Source organism: Vicia villosa, linkage group LG4 (genome assembly GCF_029867415.1).
Source record: "Vicia villosa cultivar HV-30 ecotype Madison, WI linkage group LG4, Vvil1.0, whole genome shotgun sequence".
In the NCBI taxonomy this organism is placed as follows: Eukaryota; Viridiplantae; Streptophyta; class Magnoliopsida; order Fabales; family Fabaceae; genus Vicia; species Vicia villosa.
This window is the reverse complement of record NC_081183.1, coordinates 95,479,829-95,496,044: the sequence shown is the minus strand read 5'-3', so window position 1 is coordinate 95,496,044 and position 16,216 is coordinate 95,479,829. Positions and strand designations below refer to the sequence as shown.

At 34.8% G+C, this 16,216-nt stretch overlaps 1 protein-coding gene across 1 annotated transcript; it reads left to right on the top strand.

Moving 5' to 3' along the window:
* The first annotated feature begins 5,817 nt into the window (after window positions 1-5,817).
* Window positions 5,818-15,990, top strand: LOC131594991 (sm-like protein LSM1B). The gene is made up of 6 exons (XM_058867198.1): window positions 5,818-6,011; window positions 6,278-6,360; window positions 6,505-6,573; window positions 6,661-6,776; window positions 6,873-6,935; window positions 15,614-15,990. The coding sequence occupies exons 2-6, from the start codon at window positions 6,300-6,302 to the stop codon at window positions 15,689-15,691; spliced, it is 387 nt and encodes a 128-aa protein (XP_058723181.1). The 5' UTR covers window positions 5,818-6,011; window positions 6,278-6,299; the 3' UTR covers window positions 15,692-15,990.
* Window positions 15,991-16,216: the final 226 nt, after the last annotated feature.

Below are 16,216 nucleotides of genomic sequence, written 5' to 3'. Positions count from 1 at the left end.
CCAAAACATAAACAAGTAATCCAACGTTCCCCGAGTGCTACGTATCAGAGCATCGACACACACCGACTCGAGCTATAGGTACACGACTACTCCGCGTCATTACCTGCACGTTACCAACGGAGGGTAACATTCAAACAGAAAAGGTGAGATATCAATCATTATAAAGAAGCGTATGATAATATTCAAAGTGGAGAAATAATCATACATCGGTCACCACTTCTCAACATATATCACTTATTACTATTCACAACATTCAACATCTTACCGACAACAATAATATCAACCTCAATTAAGGCATACATAGTCATTTATCACATATGCTCAACGAAACAACCATCAAGTCGACACAAGATAACACTCATGTTAAGCACACGCAAATATTCAAATACGACTCATCATACGACTTTGTTTATGCAACTCGAACAATGCAAATGCATGTGGTACCATTAGAGTAAAACTCCCGTCTCAAATAATTGCCATTGGGCCGTCACAAACATTTGCCACTAGGGCCGTCTCAAACATTTGCCACTAGGGCCGTCTCAAACAATGCAATGAATGTGACTCAATGATGCACATTCACAATCACACTTAACGACATAATCGACTCAAACAACATGAACTACGTATACACCATGATCAACTCAAACGACATAATCAATTCCGGATATCCAACGTCAACAAAATCCAATTCAAGGAGATTCCAAGAGTTTCCAAAGTTATACAAAGCATATTCTACAGCAAGACATCAATTAGGGCTTCGCGTAGGTTCAAACGGCACTTAAAAAGGAGTTACGGTTCAAAAGATACATCATTTCAAAGTTTAGAAAAAGTTCTGCAAAACAGGGTTCGCGGCGCCAACAGGGTTTGCGGCGCGAACTGAGTGAATCAAATATTTCCTAAGTTTCTGCCAAGCAGTTCGCGGCGCCAAAAAGGGGTCGCGGCGCGAACTGAGCGAATCCAAAAATCTCCAACTTTCTGCCAAGCAGTTCGCGGCGCCAACAAGGGGTCGCAGCGCGAACTGAGCAGATCCAGAACTCTCCAACTTTCTGCCAAGCAGTTCGCGGCGCGAACTGAGCAGATCCAGAACTTCCAAAGTTTCTGCCAAGGGGTTCGCGGCGCGAACTGGCGATTTTCAGAAAACCCCAAACACAGAAAACAGCATACGAAACTCATCCCAAAACCCCTAAACTCAACCCAATCAAGTTGGAAAACATCAAACATCACGAACAACCACAGAATACATGGTATCAACACAAATACAACACATATTATGGGTCTTATAACATCATAACATCATCAAACATCAATTAAACACATTTCAAATCATCAAATCAAGCATTTGTTCATAGACCCTAACATCTCTACACACAACTTCCATGGATGCAACATACAATTAAATCCCACCCAAAACATCATCATACATCCCTTTAGCATGAAAGAATCCCACTCTTACCTTAGGTTTGGATTGAAGACAACTCTAGCTTCAATATTGAGATTCCCTTCTTTCTCTTCACTCTACTATTCTCTTCTTTCACCAAAACCCCAAAATGAACTTCTAATTTCTATTTCCTCTAAAACCCTTGTTTTAGTTAAACCCTTACTATCTTAAATTACTAATGGGCTCTAACTAACACCCCTCACTTACTAATACCGACTTAGGCCCAATAATCAACAACACTTACTATCTTATATTATTTACTAACAATCCCCAAATAAAACAACATAAGATCAATTAAACATATAACTAACACATAATGCACAATTAATTCACATAAATAAATAATTAAAGAAAAACGGTCGTTACATTTACTACCAGCAAACTTAATATTATTGTTAAATTTCAATGGTAGCTTTATTGGTTTAATATAAGTGTAGAATGGTCTATAGGGGGACGCATAAACTTTTCCCTTCTTAAAAAATTATTTTGAAAAACAGAGTTTAACAGTGGAAATTTGAAGAGCTTTTGGAATATATTACACTTATTCGATTAATGTTGAGATTAATTTAAAATATGAAAACAATGATAAATTTACTAAATAATAGTGAGAGAGTTAATATAAGTAGATTCAAACAGATATATTTAATGAAATTTGATAAATTAAGATAATAATCTAGGATTATAATTTTCCAACATAATGAGCAACAACAACAAGAGTTATTCAGAAGACGAGATATAATACAGACCTACACCTAATTTTTAAATTGTTATTAACAGGAATTGAACATAAAAATATACACACTGCTAAAAAGCAATAAACCTAAAACATGCAAAAATATACATAAAGTAAAGAGATAATGTACAAGAGAATGTATGCCGAGATTTATATTAGTTTGGTGCATCGTCCTCACTTGCATTTAATCCAGTCTTGAACGGCCAGCCTTTAGAAATTGTTGTTGTCTTCAGCTATTAATTTTTATATATCAACCTTTACTACAGATGATAATCACAAATCAAAGATGAAATAATTAGAAAGATTAATTTTTATATTTCTATTTTTTGGTTTTTCTTCAAATGCACACAACTCACAAGGATCCACGATCTTGAGCAGATACATCTTCACCCACATCTTCACGCACTCTAGAATCCCATCCGTAACAATCTTCACTCGGTTCTACCAGAATTTATTTGTCTAAGTCTTAATCTATTGACATATGTTAGAAACTCCTAAACCTCTCGAAGAAGACTTCTTATCTTTCTTCATTGGAACTCTATCTTTAAAAATACACAACCTGATTATACTATCGGAAAAATCTTCACAAAAACATTAGAACACCAAATGAATCACCTCATAACATGAACTCACACTCTCTCCTAGAGTTTAAAAACACTCACTAAATGTGTTTTGGTTTGAGGTTGAATATATTCATAAAAATCCCACACAAACAACTTTTCTCACTCAGGAGATTTACACTCAAAAATGTTTTTCTTCAAGGTTTATTTGGGAGAGATTTTTGTGTAAATGATGAACACTAAAACTTTATCAAAGTTTATTGTGTGATCGATTGCAAAATTAGATAAAGAGTTTATACATGTTTACAGATAAGGCATATAAATAATGCAAAAATGACAATTTGATTTGAGTCAAAGACAAAAGGAGTGATTTAAATCTAGTGATAGAATGAGTAGAATCAAGAGAAGAAAACTCATAATTTTCCATGGTGATTCAAATCATGATTCGAGTCATAGGATTTGAATCACACTCATTCATATTTTGAATTAAGAAACCATAATTGCTTTCAAAAAAATCTGTTTGTTCATGGTTAGAACCAAACCAGACCATGATTCAAACCACAACATCTCATGATTTAAGTCAAATGAGGGTATAATTCGAATCATAGTTTCAATACCAAGTTCCAAATTCTTAAGCTTACTCATTATTTAAATAAAGGCTTTGTATGATTTGAATCATGATTCCCGAAGCCAACTTCTAAAAAAAATAAAAACTCCATGCTTTGAATTAAGAACTTACATGATTCGAATAATGTCTGCTAGAATTTCTTGATTCAAGTCACGGGCTTTCTAATTCAAATAATTTTACGTTAAATTTTAGTTAAAGGCTTGTTTTATGCACTAAAAACATTTTATGCATGAAAAATAATCATTTTCTAAGAGACGTGCAACAAACTTATTGTGAAGGATTTAATTGCTAACAATAATGAACGAAATGACAACCAACAAAACACCTAAATAAGATAGAGATACCCTATGAGAAATTTCAAGATATGTGTGATTGAGCCTTTCAATTTCACAACAAGTGATTTATACTGTGGGAGAAAGGGGTTTTGTTTACAAGTGAGCATCATGGATACTAAATTAGATATTGAGAAGTTTATTAGAGATAATAATTTTAGATTGTGGAAAGTGAATATACAAGCAAGCTTAACACAACGAAGGTGTATTGAAGCATTGAAGTGGGGGAGAGTTAATGTTTACATGCCTAAAACAAATAGATAAGACTAAGATGGTGGATAATTGCAGAAGTGTCATTATCTTATAACTCAAGGATAAAGTTTTAAGCAAAGTTGCTAGGAAGAAGACGACGACTTCAATGTGGAAAGAACTTGAATAAGTTTATATGACAAAGTTTTAAGCTCACAAATTGTGTCTGTAAAAAAAAATCTACTCTTTTAGAATGGTAGATAACAAATCTATAGTAGACCGATTCACCGAGTTTTACAAGATCAATGATGATATGAAAATATTGGGGTGAAGATTGATGACAGGGACAAAAAATTTACTCTTGTTAAGCTCATTACCCAGATCCTTTGAGCACTTCAATAATGTCTTTTTTTATGGCAAAGAAGATACTATTACTCTGAATGAAGTCCAAACGATTATGAAATCCAACCAATTTTCAAAGGTGTCAGACATATATGAAGATTGACGATAGTGGTGAATATTTGAAGATTGATTTGGAGAATATCAAAAATCATGTTTGACGATATAAACTATCGCACTAGATTTGAACATGGGGTGTTGAAGATTTCACATGGTGGAATGGTCGTAGCTAAAATGGTCTAAAATATTTGGATCATATATTTAGATGGTTCCAATGTTATTAATCATTCATCATTAGCTAGTGAAGACTTTCATGAGAAGAACAAGCTTTGGGATTTGACGTTAATGCATGGTAGATGGATAGAGGTTGTTTTAGGGTATTTTAATGAATTTTGCAAGAGATAAAGGATAAAAACACATGTGATAGTCTATGAGATAGTGCTAGAAGGTAATTTGCTATGAAGTTTATGGGGTAAGGCTGGTGCTAAAGCAACTTACTTGATTGGCAAATATCCATTTACAAGAATAAATTTCTAGATACCTATGAAGGTTTAGAGCAAGAAACATGTTAGTTACTTTTATTTAAAGGTTATCAAAGTTTTGCTAGATGTGTATATCAAGATATTCCAATTTGATGACAAAGTTGTGAAACATGGGTATCCAAAAGGAGTCATTTATTACTAATTATAAAAAGTGATCCTAAAATACTTAGTTACTCCCTAAATCCCAAAATATAAGAGAAAAAAATGCATTTTTATTGTTCCAAAATATAAGAGAAAAAAAATGCATTTTCTTGTCCCAAAATTAAGAGAAAAAAAATCATATTTCATATTTTCAAGATAAAATTAAATGCAAATTACATTTGATTTACGTTCTCTCTCATATTTCTATAACCAACAACCTAACAGATTTGTTTTAACATCTTTCTAGACATTTTATTTTATTAAATCCATAAATTAAATTATTATATTTATACTTTTCTTAATAAGTGTTTTTTTTTTTCATTTTTTATCTTATATTTTGGAACGGAGGGAGTATTTATAAATGAATTTTAGACTTTTCTTTTCTAAAACACTAAAATTATTGTGTTTGTTTATCAAAACATTTTTTTAATATTATAAAAAATATATCTTAAAAAGAAATCATTCAAAATAATTTCTTAGAGTTTAATAAATATATAATGACGATGAAAAATAATTTTATACGATTGTATAATAAAAAATAATATTTCACTATGTCATGTCACATTTTTAAAAATATATTACATGATTTGATGGGATTTACGTAATTTATCGTTGATAGTATAAAATTATTTCACATTGTCGATACACATTCTATTTTTTAAATTTTTAAATTTTAATATTTTAAATGATTTTCATATTTTTAATTTTTATAAGAATCTATAAAACATTTCCAAAAGCAATTACTATTAATTTACAAAATAATTTCTAAATTTTTATATTTTCATTAAAGAAAAGATATGTTTTTTATTTATCCTTTTTTTTTTTTACCAAAAATGGCATACATTACACCAACAAAAAAAAAAACAAAATATCGTGCCAAGTTCCAAACCAAACTGGTGAAGCTCAAAGGCTTGAAAGGTCAAACTCAGAGTTAGTGAAAGACTGCAACAACAACAACACCAAGATTCGATTTCACACTCTCATTCTCACTCTACAATCAGAGAGAGAAACAAACAACCCTTCTTCCATCAAACTCGCCGATCCAAAAGGTTCAATCTTACCCTTTTCAATTTTCCGTTTGTTTTTGCCCCTTTCAATTGAAATATGATATGGGGTTGTGTTTTTCTTGTTAAAGTTTCGATTTTTGAATTATGGGTTTGGTTTTTCAGGAAATTTTTGGGTTGGGTGATATTTTTTTGATAATGTGTATGTAGAAGTTGTAAATGTGCAGAGATTTTTGTGATTGAAATTGTGGGGTTGGAGTGGAATTGAGTTTGAAGAAAACTATGGATTAATGTTTGTTGGTTTTTTTCAGGTTTTGTTCAAGAGTTAGCTCAATGTCTTGGGCTGCCCCTGATGAGCTCTTACTCTCCACCTCTCTTGCTACATACCTAGACAGTAATCTCTTTCTCTGATATTTTTTTATGGTTTTTTTTGTTCATGTGCATGCAGATCTTTTCTGAATTGTTGATTGCAGGGGTTATAGTTCTTGTTGGATCGATGAGAACGAGCATTTTATGATGCTAATTTTTTATTTTGCAGAAAAACTTCTTGTTTTGTTGCGAGATGGTCGAAAGCTTTTGGGATTATTACGGTCGTTTGATCAATTTGGTAACTACCGATTCTACTCGCATTCTTCTCTGTGAAGTCTCTATTATCTAATATTAACTGACAATTTGATGCAATGGCAATTTACAGCTAATGTTGTTCTAGAAGGTGCATGTGAACGAGTAATTGTTGGGGATCTTTATTGTGATGTCCCTTTAGGACTTTATGTAATTCGTGGGGAGAATGTTGTCTTAATTGGAGAGCTGGTATGATGTGTTCTTGATTGTTTTGTATCATTTGACTTTGTTTACATGCTTTTTAGGGGAATCTTGATTATTTTATAACCTTCATCGTTGACTTAGGACTTGGGAAAGGAAGAGCTTCCACCGCATATGACATGTGTGTCAGAAGCTGACATAAGAAAGGTTTGGCCATCCACTCTTATTTCTCAATTTTACCATAAAAAAAATTATAATTATGAGGGCCTGTGGACCAAATAATTATCTCTCTTGACGTGTCTTGCAGCAATGTTTCAAAAACTTGATTAGTCATTTTTAGGGATTTGGTTTCCATGCCGTAAATGCATGACACGTTCATTCAATGCTTTATAATATCGCGTCCCGGTGACGTATATGAAGCTTTCCAAATAACAAAATTGCGGCCACTTTGGCTCATTTTGAAAGCTACTGACAGTTCCGCTTCGTTCTTTCTTCTAGCGAGAAATTGACGTGAGCTTGTGGTTTTTTATATGCGGTTTCTCCTTTGGTAGTACTATATAGAGTTTTCCCCCTTTCGTAAAGTGTATTGACCATTTCTTTCAAATCCGCCAGCTGCACTTTCATATGGTCTTCATTCGTCATAGTAGGGCCATTAACATGATTTGGTGAGAACTCAGTTTTCCTACTTCCAATTAGTCCTCTGTTCTTCAAAGAGGATTCTCTGTATGAAAGAAAGTTCCTAAGAATTCAAAATGCAAGGATCAGCTTCACTCTCGTAATTTATGTTTAAGCAATGAAGCACAGATACGATACATCGTATCGTATCCGATACACCGATACGTCACTCATTAAAAAATGTAAGATACGATACATTTTATATATACATATATAAAACTTAAATTTATACACTAGTTAAATCAATGTCCGACAATAACCAATTGAATTTGCAAAATTTAACATGAATAGAAGAATTATGAAAAGAAAAAAAACTATCTTGAAAAATAGTAGTAATTAAAGAATATTAAATTGGTGTATTATAAATTGCATAGGAAAGATAAGAGGTAATTAAAGGTTACACGAGTAATTAAATAGGAGAAATTTGATTCTTATTATAAAAAAGTGAATAGTCAAGAGGAATTAATGTTGAGAGAAGAATATTTAAAGAGAGGAAAGTCTGAAAAACATGAACAGTCATGAAATAAACTAGCAGTATCCCTGACGTATCGGAAATGTTCGACGGCATATTGGGGCGTATCACCGCCGTATCGGAACTTTTTTCGTTTTTTGTTTTTAAATAATAAAATTCAGATACTTCTTCGATACGTATCGGTGACGTATCTGAGCGTATCGGATATGATTCGACAAAAATTTTGAAGGTCTTCATGAGTCTTATTTATCATAGCTGAAGTATGCATAGAAGCTTTGTGTTGCTTATACTTAGGCTGAGCAAAACAAACGTAATCACAATTCTCCATCAGTGCCTTCACAAAATCTTCCTCGAAGATGACTCTTATTAATCAATGTAACTCTTAAGTATGGAGTTTTTATATTGAGTCTAAGCCATCCTTACAAAATCAACTTGAAAAGTGAAGTGTGTCACTCTTTATTAACTCTTTGCAGGGCTAATTTGTTTTCAATGTGGGATTTGAATGTGGTGTGTACATCACAAGCTCTCATCAGCGTGTCTAAGCTTGTGCAAGTGATGAAAAATGGATATATAACAAGTTAAAGTGACCATTTATGTAGTTTACAGTGGATGTGAGTTATGACCTATCTACCCATATATGTAGTCACTAGGTTTGCAAGCAGCCTTGCAAAGTGTAAAACTTATCCTTGTAGTATTATCGAATATCCGCCATGGCGTCGCTATTGCGGTTATCAATAGCCGTTTTTGGATTGACTGCAATGATAACTATTGACCGATATTGGTGGTTTTTCCGCCATAATCCATTGTGACGGCCACAAAGCTGCCAATATAGCGGGATTTTGGCTCTCCACCATTGACCACCATCCGCCATCGATAACACGTGTGGTACATGTGTAAAAGTCTGCAAGATTTGCCACAACAAATTGGTTTTATGGAAATCATGGTTGTCAAGATCTTGAGTTAACTCGTACAATCTTGCTTCGTAAGGTTGAGTTAGGCCTAATCCAAAATTTTTAGATGGTATCAGAGCTTATTTAAGATCCATTGGACCTGTTGCTATTATGTTTTCTGCTTTCTGGTCACACTCCAAATTTTCAGTTTTGGGCGGGAGGGGAATGGGTTAAGAGTTATTAACTAAGAGTCTTGAGTTTATGACCAAGTATCAAAATCGTGCTTACAAAACAATTTCTATGTAAACTCGGGTAGATTAACGGGACTTGTATATACTCACATATCACGAGTTTGAGAAAGATTGACCGGTCCTTCAAAATACTAGTTATTTTCCCTTTACATGCCTAAAATGACAGTAGTTGAGTGTTGTGTCAAAATCCTAAAATGCAACCGACCGGTAAATTATAAGGCTTATTGTGGACAAAACATTGACCTCGCAATTGTAGCAGTCGGTTCTGCATGTGTATTGTGGGAAATCTTGCAGTATTTAAAGAATTAATTTAGAAAACATAGAATATCTTCCTATTTATGTACAAATTAATATGATTAGGAAATCTCATTAATTTTAGAGATATGCAATTAGAACTGCATAATTACTATTTCCTTAAATAGTATAGGAATTTTGTATATATATATCCTTGTACCTTTCAATGTTTAATATACAAGAAATAATTTACTTTTTCACATGGTATCAAGAGCATCCGTTCTGGGTGCCTCTTTCCGCTGCGATACCTAAAAACACCAGCCTTCCTTGCTGGTGCTATTTTCGTGTGCATTCATAGCACATTTTTTCTTTGACTGCTATTGCAGTTTCCATTGGTTTAAAAAAAAGTCTTTTGAACCACTTTTTTTCTCGATCCTACAATGTCGGGATCTGATACCGACTCTGAAAAACCCACAAGAGTTGGGACAGAAGATGTCAAATCCCAGAACTCTGGAGAGCTGCAGAATATCCATTCTGCCTACAAATTGAATGGAAAAAATTATCTCAAATGGTCTCAACTCATTCGTACAATTCTGAAAGGAAAAGGTAAAGTGAAGCATCTAACAGATCTTGCACCTAAGGAGGAGGATCCCATCTTCACCAAATGGGATGAAGAAGACTCCATGATTATGGCATGGTTGTGGAGTTCCATGGTTCCAGAGATAAGTGACACCTGCATGTTTCTCAGTACAGCAAAGGAGATTTGGGATGCTATAAATGAAACATACTCCAAGGCCAAAGATGCTGCCCAAGTATATGAAGTGAAGGTGAAAACTATGGCAGCAAAACAAGGTAATAGAACAGTCACCGAATATGCTAATCAGCTCAAGGCATTATGGATGGAACTTGACCATTATAGGGTCATAAAAACCAAGTGTTCTGCTGATGCAGCAACTTTGAAGGAGTATATTGAACAAGACAGGGTGTATGATTTTCTGGTTGGTTTAAACTCTGATTTTGACCAAGTCAGAATTCAAATCTTAGGGAAACAAAAAGTTTCCAACTTTAATGAAGTGGTATCTATTGTGAGAAGTGAAGAGAGCAGAAGGAGTCTAATGTTAGACACTCCAATAGTTGAGAATTCAGCCATGCTAGCTAACTTCAGCAAAGGAGAAGGGGCAGACAAGAGTGTTGACAAAAGGAATGGAGAACCAACAAACATGGAAAAGAAAGGGGATGAAATGTGGTGTACTTTTTGTAATAAGCCTCGCCATACTAGAGAGAAATGCTGGAAACTACATGGGAGACCTCAAAACCGAGATAGAGAGTGGGGGTCTAAAGGGAATTTCCCAAGAAAAGCAGGACATGCTCATGTTGCTGCTGTTGGCAAAAGTGAAGGGAATAAACCAGCTGAAATGACCCATTTCAATTCGGAAGAAATTGAAAAGATGAAGAGTTTTTTGAGCAAATTGGAAAAACCGGCTGCTGCCTCATGTTCATTGGCATATTCTGGTAAGCTTTTATCTTTTAATTACGGCAAGTTACCATTTTCTTTTGGACTAAATGCCTCAGGTACACCCTCTAAAACTTTTTGGATACTAGACTCCGGAGCCACCGATCACATGACACCTTTAGCTAGACATTTTTCAACCTATTCCCCATGCCCCAGCAATAAGAAAATTGCCACTGCTGATGGCACTCTTATAACAGTTGCTGGTCAAGGAGATGTCCAAATTAACCATTCAATAACCCTAAAAAATGTTCTCCATGTCCCAAAATTATCTATGAGCCTGGCCTCAATACAAAAACTTACACAAGATTTGTCATGTAATGTTATTTTTCATAATAATGATTGTTTGTTGCAGGACAAGATTTCGGGGAGGACGATTGGACATGCTAGAGAATGTAATGGCCTTTATTATCTAGAAGAACCTAACTTGTCTTCTGGAAAAGACTTGCCTTATTCACTTGTATCAGTGATGACAAATAAAGAAAAAATCCTACTATACCATTGTCGCTTAGGACATCCTTCATTTCAAGTCATAAAGTTGTTATTTCCCTTTCTATTCTCTAAGTTAGATGTTGAGAGTCTTCATTGTGAGGTGTGTGAGCTTGCTAAACACAAGCGTGTGTCCTTTCCAATAAGTAATAAAATGAGTATTTTTCCTTTCTATCTTGTTCATACTGATGTTTGGGGTCCCTCTAATGTGCTAAATGTGTCTGGTGCTAGGTGGTTTATAACTTTTATAGATGATTGCACCCGTGTTACATGGGTTTTTTTGCTTAAACACAAATCAGAGGTCAGCTCAACCTTTTTGAATTTTTACTCCATGATAAAAAATCAATTTGGTGTTAACATCAAGAGACTTCGATCAGATAATGCCAAAGACTATTTCAATAATGCACTTAATTCTTTTTGTCAAAAAGAGGGCATTATCCATGAGTCTTCTTGTGTTAAAACACCACAACAAAATGGAGTGGCAGAAAGGAAAAATGGACACATCCTCAATCAAACCCGGGCTCTTTTATTTCAAAATAATGTCCCTAAAACTTTTTGGGGAGAAGCTGTCCTCACTGCAACCCACCTTATTAATAGGCTACCTACTAGAGTTTTAGAATCAAAGAGTCCTATGAATGTCTTATCCTACTTTTATCCAAATCTGTCCACAACAAATGATCTTAAACCAAGAATATTTGGGTGTGCTTCCTTTGTTCATACTCATAGTTCAGAAAGGGGAAAACTTGACCCTAGAGCTCTTAAGTGTGTCTTTGTAGGATACTCTTCCACTCAAAAGGGATATAAATGTTATCATCCACCTTCGAAAAAATTCTATGTCTCTAGAGATGTTACTTTCAATGAATATGAGAGCTATTTTTGTAACTCTCATCTTCAGGGGGAGAACTTTAAAGAAGATGAGGGATTCTTCTTTCCTGATTTGTCATCAGAACCTGCTGACCATCCTGGACAGGTTGTGCAGCCCGAGCATCCTAAACAGGTTGTGCAGCCTGGGCAGCATGTTGAACCTGAAAATGTTGATGTTAGATTTGGAAAAAATTTGGTGTACTCTAGAAAATCAAAGGCTGTTTCAGACACTATGCATGTTGAAGAGTCCACCCAAAATCAAGATCCTAACAAGGTAACCTTTTCTAATTCTCTATTAATTCCTAACCCACCAACTGAACTTGCAGAAACTGAGAAAGTGAATGAAGATGACTTGCCTATAGCCATTAGGAAAAAAACCAGAGAGTGTACCAAACATCCACTTTACCCTCTTTCAAATTACTTATCCTTTAGAAACTTCTCACCTTCCCATAAAGCCTTCCTTACTAACCTAAATAACACCTCTACACCTACTACCCTATCTGAGGCATTATCTGATAGAAAATGGAAGCAGGCCATGAATTTAGAAATGGAAGCTTTAGAAAAGAATGATACATGGGAGTTAGTGACTTTACCAATAGGGAAGAAACCAGTTGGATGCAGGTGGGTGTATACAATAAAATACAAAGCTGATGGCTCAATTGAAAGACATAAGGCAAGGTTAGTGGCTAAGGGATTCACACAAACTTATGGAGTTGACTACTTGGAAACATTTGCCCCGGTTGCCAAAATGAACACGGTAAGAGTAATTTTATCCCTTGCAGCAAATTATGGTTGGGACTTGCAACAGTTTGATGTAAAAAATGCATTTTTACACGGGGAACTTGAAGAGGAAATTTATATGCAGTTGCCACCAGGATATGATGGAAAGGGTGCTCCGAACACAGTGTGTAAACTAAAAAAGGCCTTGTATGGGCTGAAACAGTCCCCACGAGCATGGTTTGGCAGGTTTACCAAAGTTATGACAAATTTGGGTTATAGACAAAGTCAAGGTGATCATACCTTGTTTATCAAACACTCAAAGTCGGGGGAAGTGACCGTGTTACTGGTTTATGTTGATGATATTATATTAACAGGAGATGATGTAAAGGAGCAAGAAAGGTTGAGTCAATGCTTGGCAAATGAATTTGAAATCAAGACTTTGGGCAAGTTGAAATATTTTTTGGGAATTGAGGTAGCCCACTCCAAGAAGGGGATTTTCATATCTCAGCAAAAGTATGTGATAGATCTTCTTAAAGAGACCGGAAAATCAGCATGCAAGCCTGCCAACACTCCAGTCGATCCGAACCAAAAGCTTGGGAATTCAGAAGAAGACATTGAAGTAGACAAAGAGATGTATCAAAGACTGGTGGGCAGACTTATATACTTATCTCACACCAGGCCAGATATTGCCTATGCAGTGAGTTTAGTCAGCCAGTTTATGCATAACCCAAAGGAGAATCATTTGCAAGCTGCACTCAGAATTGTTCACTACCTTAAAGGAACCCCAGGAAGAGGAATTCTATTCAAACGTAATGGAAATGTTAGGCTTGAAGCCTATACAGATGCTGACTATGCAGGGTCAATTGTGGATAGAAGATCAACAACAGGTTATTGTACCTTTCTTGAGGGAAATCTTGTAACTTGGAAAAGTAAAAAGCAAAGTGTTGTGGCAAGGTCTAGTGCTGAAGCAGAATTTCGAGCCATGGCACAAGGTATATGTGAGCTCCTTTGGCTGAAAATCATCCTAGAAGATTTAAAGATAAAATGGGAAGAACCAATGAAGCTTTATTGTGACAATAAATCAGCAATTAGCATAGCTCATAATCCAGTTCAACACGATAGAACCAAACATATTGAAGTTGACAGACACTTCATCAAAGAAAAACTTGACAGTGGCTTGATATGCACACCATATGTGTCATCTCAAAATCAGCTTGCAGATTTTCTAACTAAGGGACTCAACAGCCACAATTTTGAAAGAATCTTGTCCAAGCTAGGAATGGATAACACCTATTCACCAGCTTGAGGGGGAGTGTGGGAAATCTTGCAGTATTTAAAGAATTAATTTAGAAAACATAGAATATCTTCCTATTTATGTACAAATTAATATGATTAGGAAATCTCATTAATTTTAGAGATATGCAATTAGAACTGCATAATTACTATTTCCTTAAATAGTATAGGAATTTTGTATATATATATCCTTGTACCTTTCAATGTTTAATATACAAGAAATAATTTACTTTTTCACATGTATCGAGCATTATAGTGTGATTCCATTTGCAAAGGGTGAACAATGTTGCTTTGAATCTCAGTCCCAAAGCTCTTGGCACGAACGAAGTCAGGAACCAAAGAATACGAGTCGATCCTTCATTGCTAGTTTGCAGTAAACCCAAAAGGACAACATGGTGATCGGATCCTACTCTAATGAGCTAAAACCAGCTTCAACAAGGGGAACCCAGTCCCACTATACTCTTCCCTCTTTAGTAATTGTGAATATCATGCTTCTTCAATGTCCATTGATTTCGAATTTGGTATGCTTTTTATGTGCTTAGTTGCGTCAATGTTGTTAAAAAGCCGCTAAAGCTGCACTACACCGCCATAGCGCAGCGGTATTTGGACAAACAACTATTGTTTTGTGAGACGCTGTTTAGTACAAAATGTTGTCAAATATTTTCTGCTACCTAGCGGAATTTAGCAGAATTTAGCAATCCACTATTTTCTGCTACCTATAATTGACAATACTGCTTTGTATTGCTTATAAAGCTTGCACCGTTCAAATCCTAAAAAGCAACGTTTGTGAGGATTAGTTAGACTCTGAACTCAAATTAGAAAATCGAGCAAGAGCCTATCCTCTATCTTAGATCTGTTTTGGGTTAACTGCAGTGTCCATACTCCAAGCCCCTGGGTGAGGCAGGTGTTGGAAAAACTGGCTTAACTGCATTTTATTTACCTTAATTGTCGCGGTAAAGCACTCTTAGGGCCAATTTATTTTCTGAAAACACTTTCGGTTTTCAATATTTGTATCACTTTAAATTACAAAAGTGTCACATTGCTTTCAATCTGTTTCCTGTTTTCAGTTTTTGTACAAGAAACATTGAAAACAAAAAAGAAAATTGTTTTTGGTGTTTCCTATACTAATTCCTTGAAAACAAGGTGGCAATTTCGCAAATGAAAGTGAATAGAAAATGTTTTCACTAACGGTTGGAAACTATTTGATTTTCAGCTCACTATATCATATTCTAAGTAGAATTGTCCGATTTCCCTACATGATTGAGAGTTCATATCAACAATTAGTTTTATCTGGAAACACGGAATCAGATTCTGCTTTTGTTTTATACTAGTTTGAAAATTGAGTTCTGATAGCATGCAACATGTATTACTTCAAAGTTTACATTTCTTTACTAAAATTATACTTACTCAAGTCTGGTGGCATGTTTTTCATCTATGTTCTAATTTGCTTATGAACCAAATTTTATTTCATTTTCTCGGCGTTTCAGGCTCAAAAAGCAGAGCGCGACGCTAGTGATCTAAAGGGCACCATGAGGAAAAGGATGGAATTCCTCGATTTTGACTAAAACTTCCTACCGCCTTCAAGCTCGTGGTCCCATCTGCAAATTTTAATGCAGCTGTGACTCAAGTTTGATAACAAAAGTGTGGAAGAAAAAGTAATATGGTTGATGTGGATTTATCTTCCGTAGAAACTAGCGCGACATGAGACAAAATACTTCACAGTTAATAGTTTTTTTGGTTTCTTTTTTTGTAATTGAAATCAACTATCAATGATATTTATCTATGCCCTTGAACTTGTTGCATTTGGATTGTGTTAATGCATTTGAAAGCATGTTGTATGGTTTTAGATTCTTGTTTGTGCTCATTTACCTTTAAATATGTTTGTTTGTATAAAAGCTAGTGTTGTATTGCATAATATAAATTAGGGGACAATTTCTCTACCCATTCCAAAAAGTTGGGTAGTGTACCTTCCACCAATCATATTGCATCATTTAGTTTTATCTTATTTAATTAATTATTAAATAATAAACTTTTTGGTTGTTTCCAAGACATTTTACATTGAATGTAATTTTACCCAACTTTTTGAGTTG

Coding starts and splice junctions, on each gene's coding strand:
- LOC131594991 (XM_058867198.1), top strand. CDS start 6,300: ATGTCTTGGGCTGCCCCTGATGAGCTCTTACTCTCCACCTCTCTTGCT. Junction 6,777..6,872: donor TTGTCTTAATTGGAGAGCTG/GTATGATGTGTT, acceptor TCGTTGACTTAG/GACTTGGGAAAGGAAGAGCT. Junction 6,936..15,613: donor CAGAAGCTGACATAAGAAAG/GTTTGGCCATCC, acceptor TCGGCGTTTCAG/GCTCAAAAAGCAGAGCGCGA.